Source organism: Peromyscus maniculatus, chromosome 4 (genome assembly GCF_049852395.1).
Source record: "Peromyscus maniculatus bairdii isolate BWxNUB_F1_BW_parent chromosome 4, HU_Pman_BW_mat_3.1, whole genome shotgun sequence".
In the NCBI taxonomy this organism is placed as follows: domain Eukaryota; kingdom Metazoa; phylum Chordata; class Mammalia; order Rodentia; family Cricetidae; genus Peromyscus; species Peromyscus maniculatus.
The window spans coordinates 117,778,449-117,793,698 of record NC_134855.1 but is presented as its reverse complement, the minus strand read 5'-3'; the positions used below and the strand labels follow the sequence as shown (position 1 = coordinate 117,793,698).

At 40.6% G+C, this 15,250-nt stretch overlaps 1 protein-coding gene across 1 annotated transcript in view; it reads right to left on the bottom strand.

Annotated features, from left to right (window-relative positions):
- Positions 1-236: 236 nt before the first annotated feature.
- Sptlc3 (serine palmitoyltransferase long chain base subunit 3) overlaps positions 237-15,250 on the bottom strand; it is a 130,776-nt gene continuing 115,762 nt past the window's right edge. The window contains exons 11-12 of the mRNA XM_006983675.3: positions 9,578-9,707; positions 237-4,509 (exon numbers count right to left, since the gene is read on the bottom strand). Of these exons, the coding sequence (XP_006983737.1) occupies positions 4,363-4,509; positions 9,578-9,707 (277 nt within the window). The 3' untranslated portion in view covers positions 237-4,362. The remainder of the gene's footprint in view (positions 4,510-9,577; positions 9,708-15,250) is intronic.

Here is a 15,250-nt window from a genome sequence, read left to right as displayed (position 1 = left end):
TTTGTAGTATTTACTCATTTCTGTGTTGTCAGGTTTCCCACTATGGCCAATTTCAAGCTCCCATTGTGATGTCACTGAAGGATCTGGAAGGATCTATGCACAATTGGTTCTCATGAAATTATATGTCTCTCTAGCTATAGCTACCTCCACTAATTGCCTCTAGTGAAATTCCTAGAGGCAAGTATCTACCCATCTTTTCCTCCCAGAATGACTTAAATCACATCAACACAAAACCATTTATGATTTTGACAGTGTCAATTTTAGTGATTTGTTTATTAAAGTAACATTTTACAGGCAGAATGAAGTGAACTGGTCATCTCAAATGTTTCAGTGAAACATAAACATATTCACACCCTATATACTGTATTTCACAATGCTACAAAATAATATACTACAACAATTGCCAAGAAATAGTCTCTTCTTGTGTGTGTGTGTGTGTGTGTGTGTGTGTGTGTGTGTGTGTGTGTGCGTGCTAAAGGTCAACCTTGAGTGCTATTCTTCAGGAACCATTCACTTTATTTTTAGAGAGAGGTTCTCTCGGGACCTGGAGCTCCTTGATAAGACTAGGTAGGAATCTACTTGTTTTTGCCTTCTCAGAGCTAGGATTGCAAGCTTATACCACCATGCTTGGCTTTTTATGTAAGTGTTGGGGATCAAGCTCATCTAGATCTTCATGTTACATAGGAAATACATTACTGATGAGTTATCTCCCCCAAAGCAAAGAAATACTCTCTTCCTGATTTACAAAACACTACACAACTGGGTATGGTATTAGAAAAGAATAGAACACAAATACATTGTTACTATCTTCCAAATTATTATTGTTATAAATCAAAGTGTATATTTAAGATAGTTCAAGTATTCATCAGAACTTAGATTTTAAGGTAAGAGCTAGAATTTTATATATCTGTTACTTGTGAAAGAAGATGTAGAGAGGCATTGTGTGTGTGAGGATCTGGCAAGAATAGCACTCGACTGAAGAGTTGTAATGGTCAAAGGTTGAGCTTTTCTTTTTAAAGTTATGGAGAGAGGGAAGGAGAATATTAAAAGTAGGAATCTAAAATACAGGGGGAACGGGGGCATCTTGTGAAGATCTTTTCAATGTTGGGTCTATTTTTCGTAGAGACCGACATTTCTTAGAAAATGGCCCATTGAGAAGGAAAGGAGAAGCATGGACTAAATTCATTTCAGTTTACTAGTATCAACAAAGAATCAGAAAAGTTCCCTGCTATGTTATAGGAGCCAATTGGTCTACCAAAAGCTCTAATAATGGTTTACAAATTCTGGCGTATGTTGGAATTACCTGGGGAGGCTTGTTAAAATGTAGTGTCCTGGGAACCACTGGGATCAGATTCAGTGGTGGTCTGATGTGAACCACGTGGTTTGTCATGTTAACAAGTTTCCTAAATAAATTCTGAAGTCTATGGTCTCTCTCAAACTGAAACATGTTGAAAGGCAGTAAAGCTAAGTATCCATGACACTGTCATGCCATGATATGATTGTCATTCCTTCATTATGCAAAATTTTCTTCCTTACAAATATCAGTTTGGAAACTTCAGCTTCTGTTTCCCCAAAAGTTGATTTCTAGAACACCTATCTCTCAGTCATTCAGTCAGATATTCATCTAGCTGTTGATTCTCTTCTTCTTTTTCAAAGAAGAGTAAAAGTGTCCATGCATATATATGTGTGTATATGGGTACCATGCACATAAGATAGATGGGATATAAAACACTATAATTCAGAGAGTCCTTGATCCCAACAGATCCAAACTCTGATTAATGAAACTCAGTAGTTACTACCAAATTGAAATCAGTCTTAGTTAACTTAGAGGACTTTTCTTATAAAAATCAGTATTTCTTACAATTCACAACTTTCTATTTTATATATATATACTTTCTATTTTATATATACTGCCACTCAAAGAAGTCAGAGTCTCTCCTCACTCAGGAAGCATTGTACTGGAATTACAGTTCTTTTCCTAAGTGTATATTCACTGTAGACTCTGACAAAAAGTAAGTCTTTTCATATGTGTATGGGAAGGTAACAAGTTGCTCCAAGATCCTCAGATCTTAATGAAAAGGAAGAACCTCCTCCTTGCTCTGCATGCTGGGCAGGAAAGTAACTTCTTCTCCATGATGAACAGAACACAAATTCCTCCATGCAAGTAAAAGGCATGAGCATTGTTAATCAGGAATATACCTATCCCTCTGGTGGTTTAAAATTTTAGGGCAGGTATGACACCATAGATGATGATAACAGACAGAACTAGAGATGAAGGGGGATGCTTACTGTTAGAAGCATAGATCTCTCTCTGCCCTCTTTACTGCCTATTTCCTGTTTTGAACTCTAGGTACTCTACATTTTGTTCAGTGATTTATTAAGAACAACTTCATTGAATGCACATATTAAAAAGAAAAGACATACATATCTTTCTTGCTTTATGCATCTATATGATATGTGTTTTCTCTGCAGAAGTAATGCTGTACCAGTTCACTCAGAAGAGTTGGACTAGTTATCAGGTTAGTCTTCAGATGGGCAGCTGCACACATAGTACCCATTTCTTTTCCTCTTCATCACAGCATTCCTATAGCTTTTCACCACTTCTGAGGCACTTTATAACTGGGAACTGGGAACTTTTTTAAAGGATTGATTTTTTTTTAAAATTATATTTTAACTATGTGTATGTGTGTGGGTCAGAGTGTGGATATGCCCATGTGAGTCCTGGTGCCCACAGAAGCCACAGGCATCAGATGCCCTAGAGCTGGAGATACAGGTGGTTGTGAACAACCCAACCTGGGTGCTGGGAACTGAACTCAGGTTCTCTCTGGAAGAGCAGTAAATGCTCTCAGCTGCTGAGTCATCTCTCCAACCCCAAGAGATCCACTAAAAAAAATTATAATCCACCAGGGGGCTATACTTTTTAAAAAGTTTTGCAAAGGTATCACTTTCTTTTCGAACGTTCTTTGAGCATCAGTGTTGCTCCATCAAGCATTGGTGTTGCAGGTTGAATTTCTGTCTCTGTGCACAGCATGAAAGCTTGAGCCCATCTGTGTCACACAGAGCCAAAGCTCTTTTGAAGTGATTTGTTTACAGTGTCATTTGATGGAGTGGAATGTTCTGTAACTCATTCGAACTGTTACAGAAGCTTGGCTAAAAGGTCACCACTGCTCTTTGGAGTTTCCAAGTCTGGGCACCATCTGGGAGCTTGTTAAAGATAAGGTTTTCCACTGGCTTTTTCCATACCAACTAGAACCAATTAGCAGAGGACTAATTTTTCAGAGATGCTTGTGTCGTTTTTTGTGTGTCATGAGAGGGATGAATCATAGATGCACAAAAGTGTGTCTTCTCACCAAATCTGAGTAGATGTGCCATGGAGGATGTTATTTACTGGACCTGGTATCTACAAATACATAGCCTTGGAAGAGAGAGAGAATTCATTTTTTAATACCTTGTTGGACCAGTTCATTCTTCTGGTGTAAGTTGGGAAATTTTTTTAAAATTGAGTTTCACTCGGAATTCAGTAGAAAAATGGGAAGTTATTAAGGCCAAACGTGCTAAACCCACTCTGTATGGCACCAGCATCATTTGAATTGTTTTAATATTACAGTTTTAGTCTGGGTCCTAAACTGATTTGTGCTTAATTTCCTTCTTCCTCTCTAGAAGACAAGAGCCATGAACTTCCCAGTCCCCAAAAGCTTAACAACAAAGGTGTAGGAGAGCACCAAGAAAAAAAAGAGATTGGCTTCAAGGACACCTCTAGTCACCACTGGCTAGTTTTGCATTCTCTCCCAATCATTAACTATGTCTTTTGATACCTGACCTTGGATAAAGTTGACAGGTGGCCAACAGTAGAAACAGCATTGCCTTCCATCCTTCCTGGAACTTCCCACGATACATACAAACTGTTCCTGGTATTGGTATGGGTTGAGCAAGAGAATAAGCTCCTCTCTGTCCCTTTTTCTCATGTGTGCAGATGGCATAGTTGAACACACAGTAAGATTATCCAGTTAAAAATCAAAATCCTTTCATTTGGTCGGAGCCCTTGAAAGGGTCTGACTCAAAACCTGGAGAGTAGCAGCTAAAACACAAGCTCCTTGCCATTAAAAAATACTCCAAGTGTGCATTTGTGTATTTCCAGCCAAGGAGAGGGAAAATGTAAATCTAGAATTTGATGTGTATTTTGATTTTGTAGCAGCAGGTTAGAGACATTAAAGAAATGACTATTTCCCTCACTCAATTAAGCTGGTTTGGAAAATAAAATTGTCCCGAGGAAAGGGTAAAATACAGCTATATTCCTTGTGAGACAAAGGAGGAAGAAAGTCTTCTGGCAGTCTTTATGTTCCGTTCATTATGCCAGGAAACTTATGTTTCAGGTTCAATGCTCATCTCATCAAAGCTTGCTTCACTGTCAGAACTCTTCTCATTGGAGAGTGCAGGGCGTCCTGACTTCTTGAGTGGGAAGTATTTCACATTCAGGAGATCACCGAGTTTATCAACAACTTCCAAAACCTGCAATGAGATACCCTTCCATAAGTTATCTTTAAACTCCAAAATGGCTATTTGTCCCTGTGCTTTATCCAACCTTCGTTTCAACAATTCTCGCTCATATAAACCCTCCTCTTTCTCACTAATTAGACTCCCAGCGCTCCACCCGGGGCCTAGCCGTGGACATCTGTATCCAGATTCCTCAGTCCTTGGATGGGGTTTATGGCACAATTATTAGGGTGTTTGGCCATCCCATCACCAGAGTAGGTCAGTCCCGGCTGTTTTTCGACCATTGCCAGCAGTCTTTTGTGGGGGTATCTTTGTGGATTTCTGTGGGCCTCTTTAGCTCTTTGTTTCTTCCTTTTCTCATGAATGGAAACACATGAACTATGAACCAAAGGCTGAGGGGCCCCCAACAGGATCAGGCCCTCTGAATAGGTGAGACAGTCAATTGGCTTGATCTGTTTGGGAGGCATCTAGGCAGTGGTACCAGGTCCTGGGCTCATTGCATGAGATAACTGTTTGAAACCTGGGACTTATGCAGGGACGCTTGCCTCAATCTGGGAGGAGGGGACTGGACCTGCCTGGACTGAGTCTATCAGGTTGATCCCAGTCCTCGGGGGAGACCTTGATCTGGAGGAGGTGGGAATGGGGGGTGTGCTGGGGGGAAGGGGAGGGGGGCAGGAAGGGAGAGAACAAGGGAATCTGTGGCTATTATGTAGAACTGAATAGTATTGTAAAATAAATAAAAAAATATGATTAAAAAAAACCCAAAAAACTCCAAAATGGCCTACTGTGCAGAGCCTAGGTTAATGGCAAGCTTCCCAGAGACCCATAGTAATGTTTTGCCAGCAAAGATCCATGTCATTAGGTTTGGCTTGTAAGTCCTAGAAGAACTTTAATTAATTAATCAATTTGTCTGTGTGGGTACATGTATGTGTATACATGTATAGGTGTATAGGTGTATGTGCATGTGTGTACACATGTATGTGATCGTCAGAGGACAACCTTGGCTGTCATTCTTCAGGAGTCATCCATCTTGTTTATTGAGACAGGGCTTCTTGCTAGTCTGAGCTTGCTGCTAAATAAGTCTCAGGAATTTTCCCCTCTGCCTCCCCAGTGTTGGTATTACAAGCACATGCTACTACTCTAAGTTTTTTTTAAGTGGGTTCTGGGAACTGAACTCAGGTCCTCTTGTGAGCACTTTACCAACTGACCTAATCTCCCTAAGCATGCTAGAGAAATATTGGGTGGTAATTCTTTTATTTAATGCTTTAACTCAATGTGAAGGCCCACAGAGGTTTCCTAGTAAGATCTGAGCTTGCTTTACCCAGCAGGGCTCCATTAAGAGATGGCTTGACACGTGCATGGTTAACAGGTGATTGGAAGGGTCTGCACTTGGCTGAACTAGGGGGAGGTCTTTTGCCCCACCCCTTGGCATTCCTATAAAATGCCCTTTAGAAGAGACAGAAGGGGCCGGTGGATGTTGACCCAGACCCTCCGGAGGTTATTCTGTGTTTCTGTCAGTTTCTCTCCCCTCTATCTTTCTATCTAAACATTTCTCACCCCTCTCTCCTCAAGAGTCCCCTGGGGGAAAAGTAGGAGTGAGTCTCCCACAACTCAGCATTGTAAATGTTTTATTTTAGAAGTGTGAGGAGAGGAACTTAGATATCTGACCTGTCTAACCGTTTATTTATTTATTTTAAGACTTGCATATAACCTTATAGAAGAAAATAATAGGGTTGCAAAATACATTGGAGATTATGTCTTCATAATAGAGTCAACCAACAAAATAGAACATTTCTGGAGCTAATAGCTGCATCTTCAATCCTCTCAAAACTTACTCCCAACACTCATTTTTAAAATACCCATTTCTGAGCTGGGTGGTGGTGGTGCGCGCCTTTAATCCCAGCACTCGGGAGGCAGAGCCAGGTGAATCTCTGTGAGTTTGAGGCCAGCCTGGTCTACAGAGAGAGATCCAGGACAGGCACCAAAACTACACAGAGAAACCTTGTCTCATAAAACAAAACAAATCAGAAAACAAAGCCCATGTCTACACTCCATGGAATAACACAACTTAGACTTACAAATAATCTAGACCACACATATTTCAGTTTTATATTAAAGTTCTTGCTTAAGTATGGAAGAGTATGAACACTTCTGGGACAGGGGTTAGAAGGGAGGGAATTCTTACCGCAGTGGGTTTACACTGAAGGTGATTTTAATGAAGCAGACATAAATTCTGCCTTGGGTATTAGCAAGAAGCCACTGGCTGGTTGTATATTTATCATCTTTATCTGGGGAGTAAAATGATGAAGGGAAGCTAGAGCTGTCACAAAGGAGCCAGAAAAGGAAGATGTCATACTAGCCTGTGTCTTTTCTGTCCCCAACCTGGTCTCTGAATGACTCCCTCTTCCTCTCTTTTCCTTTGTAGGTGTTTTGCATATGTATGTGTGTTCTTGTGTATGCAGCACACACATTCAAGGCATACACACACGTGCCTGTGCATGGAGACCAGGCACAGGCCAGGCCAATACTTGCTGTATTGTTTTCCACTTTAATTTTTGAGGCAGGGTCTCTGACTGAACCTGAAGTTCACCAAGTCAACAAGCTCCAGGGCTGTGCCGATCTCTGCTTCTCCAGTGCTGGGATTAGAGGCACACGTGCTACCACACCCAGTTTTTCATGTGGGTGCCTTGAATTCACGCTCAGGTCCTCATGCTTGCAGATTGCGAGCACTTTACCCACTTCATCATCTCCCCAACCCTCTGACTGCTTTGGTCGAATATTGTTTATATTCTACGGGTGTACATGTCCAGTTGCTACCTTAGACCCCTGACTAGTCAACAGGTTCGAGTCTCACTTTATGTAATATTAAATCACTGCTCACATGTTTACATTAAAATGGGCGTGTGAGCGCAGACATAACTGCCAAGTTGATCTATCAGTGCTCCCAGCATGTTAGGTGTTCCATAGCAATGAAGAATTTGTAAAAGGGAGCCCAGGGTCTTATTACTACAGAGTTGCTTGTTCTTGAGTTCTTAATGCTGTTTGGACCACAAGAAATAAAGAAGTTATCTCTGTTATCCATCCCATTCCTGTCACCTTTTGGAGCTTACTCACTGTTCATATCTTCTTCTTGGTTTCTGTAAGATTTCTTCGTTACAGTCTTCTGACTTTCTTGTGTAACCAGGCACAAGCTTTCCTCCACTCTCTTCCCTTCCTCCTCCCCATTCTCTCTGTCCTCTCTTCTTATCTTTTCCCTCTATTTCTCTCCCTCTCCTCTCCTCCCTCTTCTGTCTCTCTATCTCTGTCTTTCTTTCCTCTCATTCCCATCTGTGCCTGTCTGTCTGTCTGTCTATCTCTCATCACTTCCCCTTCTGTCTCTTTGTTTTCTTGCTCCTCCCATTCTGTCTCTCCCCTCCTCCCCCATCTCTCTCTCTCTCTCTTCTCTCCCAGACCCCCCATTTCTCTCTCTAGAGTGTGACTCAACCTCAAATGGTACTCTTCAGCTTTTTATCCATTATGCTTTCATTTCTGTTCCCTGACTTCCCATAAAACCACACACTTGCCGGGCGTTGGTGGCGCACGCCTTTAATCCCAGCACTCGGGAGGCAGAGGCAGGAGGATCTTTGTGAGTTCGAGGCCAGCCTGGTCTACAGAGCGAGATCCAGGAAAGGCGCAAAGCTATACAGAGAAACCCTGTCTCGAAAAGCAAAAAAACAAAAACAAAAAAAAACAAAAAAAAAAACAAACAAAAACAAACAAAAAAAAAAACCACACACTCTAAGGAACACTGAGCTCCCAGGAATTGCTGATTCAACAGTTTCTTCTCATCTCTTACCCTATTTGAACTTTCTTGTGTTTAGGTAACTTTTTGGTCCTTTTTTTCTGAAAACTGGTGTTTAGTGTACTTAACAGTACAGTATTCCACATCCTTCCTGGCAGTTTTATCTCTACCTAAATTCCCACCTATTTCCCACCTGCAATTCCATGTCTCAGAATATATGTGCTCCACTGGGGTTTGGCCTGGAGTCTCTTGCTTGTTTCTCAACAATTAGACTTTTCATCCTTGACTTTATCATCCCCTGAGCTGCACAAACTACAGTAGCTCTAGGCTTGCAATGTTTTCTGAGCTCTAGAATTCATTTTCACTTTCATCAATGGTCCATAGGCCCATGCGCTTAATGTAGAGTACAGAATTCACCTTATTCCTCCACTCTCATTGAAGGTGATCTGACTCTTAGTCTATGTCTTCTCTCATTTACTGCTTCACCCTCATCCTTCTGTTCAGCAAGTCCAGAGATCTAGAGAGTTACCTTTGGTCTTCTCTGCTCAGGCATCCCCTACCTCTAACCATTTGTCAAATCTTGGCAATTCATGCATTCATAGTATGTGTTCATAGATTCATTTCTGTTATTGCTGTTTCCATCACCATTGGAGCTCTTGTCAAGTTTTATTTTGTTTCAAATGACTTCATCTCCTTTTCTCCAGGTTCTTTCCTCTCTAACTCACTTGTCACACTTATTTCACAGTGGCTGATCATGTTGCTTTAATGGTCAGAATGACTAAATGTTGCTCCATAATTATTATTTAAAAAGGCCCATCTGAAAAGTCACTTTCTTTGTGAATATTCACCACTATGATAACTCACCCACACTTTTATGTTCCCATATTGTTCCCTATTTTCTTCCCATGGTTAATTTATTCTTTCTGTAATTATCATTATTTTGTTATTAATTTAGTTTGTCGATATTATGTAATCTTTTTGTTCCAGGTTTTGTATATGATATATACATATCAGTGTTTATAAAAATTCATTGATATTAGTCTTTTCTATGAAACCAAAATTTTGTCTTTAATCAAATCTTCAGTAAATGGATTTTTTTCTATCCATTGATTTGAGTGTGCTGTTAGATATTGTTGACATACCATAGTCATTTGCTTTTTAAAAGTTTAACAGTGAGTTTCATTTGTCATTAGTTTTCTTTTTCTAAGCCACCCTAGAGAACCCCAAGATGGCTCAATATAAGTACTTGCTAAGAATCCAGGGTACCAGAAATAGTGATTCTGTTGGTAGATGGATACTCACTTCATCTAATATCTCCTTAGTATGTGCTGATGAAAGGCAGAAGCGAGCCCGACCTTCTGTCAAGGCAGTGGCTGGAAATCCAACAACCACCACCCCGATTTTTTTCTTAAGCAAATACCTTCCAAAAGCACTTAGGGAAAGAAAAAAAAAGTTAACAGAGAAACGTTAGAATCATCCTGCCGGAAAAAAAAAAAAAGAATATGGTTAGTAGACTTCTTTTTAAAATGCTATAAAGGAAAGGATGATTAAATTTTCTCCCACACAACGGACCAGACCACGAAACAGAAAATTGCTTGCTGTTCCTCATAGCTGAGTGTGTGCTTTTATGGAACCTGACACACTGATTAGATAGTTGTCAGTAAGGAGCCTTTGATATCCAGCAGAGAATGCTGATGTCTGTGATGCTGATTAAAGAAGTTTGCACTGATAAGCACTCCTTGATCTGCAAAGTTCCTGGACTAGAAATCAAACAGCTAGTATGATACAATGACAAGAGAAATACTATTTATTATATGTAAACATATATGTTTTAAAAAATGAACTGCAGCATTAACTGTGGACATTTCAAGAAGGGAGACTTAGTGACTATAATTTGAAGAGCAGGATTTGAGGGCTTGCAGAATCCAAACTCCAGGAGTGAAGATTACAGTTACCTCAAATGAGAAGTAAGTAACGGCAAGGATCTCCTCATTTAAAATAATATTTATGAGTGAATACACACAGGTATGCACAAGAGGAATAACTCTTGCCTGACCTTGAGAGGAACCAGATAAGAGGTGAGCAAGGAGGTAAGAGACCCTCAAGGGCAGTTACAGCCTGTAGGATATCAGTCATCAGACTGACTACAAAGCTCTTGAGACAGGGAAACCTTATAAGCTCTCCCTTCTCTTCATCCTTCTGTTTTTTGTTTGTTCCAAAGTTAATCTCAGTAATGATGCCAGAATATTAAGCTCAAAGTCCAAATCACCTGTTCTAAGAGCCAAAGCCAGATTAAAAAGGCAAATACCCCCAAGGGAGTTCTTTTTCTCTTTGGGCTCTGTTGATCTCTGCAGGAAATCTTAATTGCTGAGTGGATCTACTCACAGGGAAGTCTAGGCCTCCGGTCTGTTCTTAGCCTTAAGAACTTGCTGCTATATTATGTTAGGCTGGAAGCTGACAGCAGCATAGAAACTTTCTAGCCATAATCCAGGAAAAAATTGACTGAACCAGACTGTCCACCCATTTATCCATCCATCTTGTTATTTAGCTGTATGCCTTTTGGTTGCCTCGTGCAGAATGCCTGCTATCAAACAAAGCAGTGAGACTGCAAAACCTACTGAACACACAACCCTTCTGGCCCCCTGGCTTGGGCAAGGCAAGATTCCCCCTTTGATTTCTGCTGAGAAGGTTACAAGGCGGCAAACTTTCTAGCTGAGAAAGTTTGAAAACAGGGGCTGTTCTTTCTGCCTTCTTGATCACCCTATGGAAGGCTGCCCACGGCACTGCACAGGATGAGAGCACAGAATTGTCTGAGAAACAAGTCAAGTGCTTTTATTGCTAGACTACAGACCACCTGACACATGAGCTCAGGCCAGTTTTCAGGGTTCCCAGAAGACCATTTCACTGTCAATATGTTTCCCTTTGTACCGACGGAAGTGAGTTTTGCCAAAGAATGTTGAGCAAAATGTATGACTGTTGGTTCATTACGAAAATCTGGGGCCTCCCTGGAACATTTCTGAATTTAAAACTTAGACTACTGTAGTGAATATAGATGATTGTATTTTATATAATGAGCCTCTGGGTATGTAACCCCCAAAGCATTTTAGAGCTGCTGCAGGCTAGAACTCAGTATGTGAAGCAATAATAATGATAATGATGATAAGCATTACCACTGCACTGGATGTAGCAATATGACATCTTGTGTACCAAAATCTCCCAAGTGCATGAAAAGGACAATGTAGGGGAAGTATAAACCTTGCACCACAAGATAATGTGACATATTCTTTAAATGTATGCTGTAAGTGTTACACCTATTCATTTTTTGTGTTTGTATATGAGCAGGCATGTGTGCCATGGCACATGTGTGGAGGTCAGAGGACATCTTTTTAGAGTTAATTTTCTTCTTTCACCATGGGGATTCCAGGGATTGAACTCAGGTTGTCAGGCTTGGCAGCAAGTGCCTTTACCTGCTCAGCTATCTTGTCAGCCTTATTTGCACATTACATGGCTAAAATTACATTGTACCGAGCACTACAGATGATAGTGCTGTTATAATATATTTAAACCTACACCTCGCTTGAGATTAATTTTGATCTCATATAGGTAGAAATAGGAAGAAATCTCAATTTTTAAGAATATCAAAGGCCTAAATTTTTTAAAATTTTACTTTGTGTTTATGTGTGCATGTGTTTGTGTATGCATATGTGTGTGTACATGCATGTGGAGGCAGGCATGGATGTCAGCTGCCTTCCCTTTATTTTGTTATGGTTTTTGACAACTTCATAGTAAGTACTGTATTTACACTATTTCCACCCTGCACTCCCTCCTCCAACTTCTCCCAAATCCTGCCCATTCCCTCTCAACTTCATTACCTCTTCATTTTAATTATTATTTGGAAGGAGTCTCTCACTGGACTGGGAGCTCATCAGTTTGGCCAAAAAGTCCCAAGGATCTGACTGTTATGATTACAGATGTGCACCTTGTGCTTTCGAATGGGTGCTGGGGATCTGGGAGGCATTTTACCAACTGTACTGTGTTTCTTCAGCCTCCTAACATCAAAAGTTTTAAGTGTGAAAATGACAAAAAATGTGCTTTCATAGCGGCTTATACAATTCACTCCCTGTTTCAAATGCTTCTTCATACATGACCCTTCAGTGGAAGAGACAACATAGAAGGAAACAAAGGCAGGCAGGTGAGCAAATCCTGCAAATAACTGTCACCACAAGTACATGCCGTTAGCTTTTCTATGTCACCTGCTCTGGGTTTCCTTAGATAACCTAAATAGGCATCTTTCTGTCATAGTGGCTGATGCATTTTGAATTGTCAAAGACAGCGTCCAAGATTTTTAAACCCATGGAGGGGGCAATAGAGGGGAGGGGATGGGGGATGAGAACATGAGGGAACAGGATGGTAGAGATGGGGGAGGGACTGAGTGGGAGAGCAAGGAAAGAGGTATCTTAATAGAGGGAGACATTATGGGGTAAGGGAGAAACCCGGTGCTAGGGAAATTCCCAGGAATCCACAAGGACAACCCCAGGTTAGACTACTAGCAATAGTAGAGAGGGTACCTGAACTGGCCTACCCTGGTAATCGGATTGGTGAGTACCCTGTCATCATAGTGCCTTCATCCAGTAACTGATGGAAGCAGATGCAGAGATCCACAGCCAAGCACCAGGCCAAGCTCCAGAAGTCCAGTCAAAGAGAGGGAAGAGGGAGTATATGAGCAAGGGGGACTAAGAATTTGATGGAGAAATCTACAGAGACAACTGAACCAAGCTCCTATGAACTCACGAACTTTAGACTGACAGCTGTGGAACCTGGATGGGACTGGACTAGGCCCCATGCTTATGGGAGACAGTTGTGTAGCTTGGTCTGGATAAAGGGCCCCTGGCAGTGAGATCAGGATCTATCCCTGGTGCATGAGCTGGCTTTCTGGAGCCTGTTGCCTATGGTGGGATGCCTTGTTCAGCCATGGTACAGGGGAGAGGTGCTTGGTCCTGCCTCAACAGAATGTATCAGGCTTTGCTGACTCCCCATGGGAGCCCTTACCCTTTTGGAGGAGGCCATGGGGGGAGTAGGTTGAGGAGGGGAAGGCTGGGGGTTGGGCAGAGCAGGAGGAGGGATGAGAGGGGGACCTGTGGTTGGTATGTAAAATGAATAAAAAAAATGTGTTAAAGAAAAAAAAAGATTTATAGCAAAAAAAAAAAAAAAAAAAAAAAAAAAACTGTTCAACCCACACTCTGTATGGCTTTAATGAGATGTAGACCAAAGCTTGGAAGGCTGTACTGCAAGTTTCAGAGCTTCAGTCCATGGGCAGAGGAAAATGGCACTGAAATCTCAGCTTGCTGATTACAATGTGGGTGAACCTAAGAAGGTAATCTGACCTTTGACCTTTGTTCATCTCATAACCACATTTATAAACTGGAAGCAAGGGCCTCATCCACAGGGAGTGTCCAAAAAGGTCAAAAAGCCTTATTTAGAATATCACCAACATCAGCAACATTAGCTTCTTCTGAAGAACAATCTTAAGATGCAGGGAACCAGAATCTTAGGGCCCAAGATTGTGTCATTAATGCAGAGCAGCAGGTTATTTAGTACTTTTCTAGGAGTTCTGCTTTCATTAACTGTGATGATTATTTTGGGGAGCCATGCAACCATGGCAACTTAACTTTGTGTTCAGTTGAAACACTAATGAGGACAGCATAAGACAGTAGTAATAATAATGGCCAGCCATGTCAGGATGCTTACACTACATCAAGAGCTATATTAAGCTCTATAAATGCAATTAAAGTTATTAAAGCAGCAAATCCTGAGTAACTCTTACATGAAAAGCATCATTCCAGATGCCTCAGATCCCTTTTATTTTCTTTTTCTTCAGTGCTGGAGATTGGGCCCAGGGCTTTGTGTGTGTTGGGCAAATATTCTGTCACTGAATTAGTTCCCCTTCCCTTTATTTATTTAACCTTAGGAAGTGGGCACTATTTTATGTTATTTCATACAACATAAAAGCTTGTCTTTAGAAGGCTGGCTTGCTTGTCCAAGATTATCCAAGAAAGATGAGTCGAAACTCTGATTCTGAAATCTTTACTACAACATTAAGAATAATGGTTACATGAAGTATATCATATTAGTAAATTTGAAATGCGCTTGAAATTTGGGAATATTAGTACACTGTTGAGTAACTATGTATAACACTGACATAGTGTATATTCTAAAAGCTCAAAGAAAGTTTTTGAATATTTTCACCATGAGGAAATAATAAATGTTTGTGGAAATAGACCTTTTCCCCTGATTTAAACACTATATAAGTATATTCAGATATATGCATATATTCATGTATATATTATATGATACCCTATTAATTTGCATAATTTTTATATTTTTATGTATCCGTGTAAAAACAAATTTAATTAAAAAATTCTCTTTTTACTGTGAATGGGCTCCTTATTGGATTAGCCACTGTTTTAACTTGTTGAGATTCTAATTCTGGTCTCTATCTTCCTGCATACTCCTTATTGCTCTCATCCCACTGCCATGCATTGTTAACCTCAACAAGTTCATATGGAGTGCCTTCTTTTGAGCTAATGATAAAATATTAGGTAGACATGCTCTAAATTTGAAATCTTAGAGAACATTCTGTTTACCCAGTCATTTTGAATAAGTGCGTGTGTCCTTGTGTGACCTCAAAAATTAGAAGGTAGAGGGTTCAGATGAGTGGATATGTAGAATCTCCACTGTCATTCCCCTCCTGTCATTACACTGAGCAGAACGGTGTTGCATTCTTTCTCCTTGGACACTCGGTGCATTGTTACTTTGACCTACATTTGTGATTTAAACACTTGGCATGGAATGCTGATGGTGTAGCCTACCAAATAACTCACTCACGTGTGTGTTTCAATTGCTTGATATTTGGCTGTGGCAAAATGACATAAGGATATGTTTAGAGGAATTTTGAGAATTCCTCTTTGAGTATTT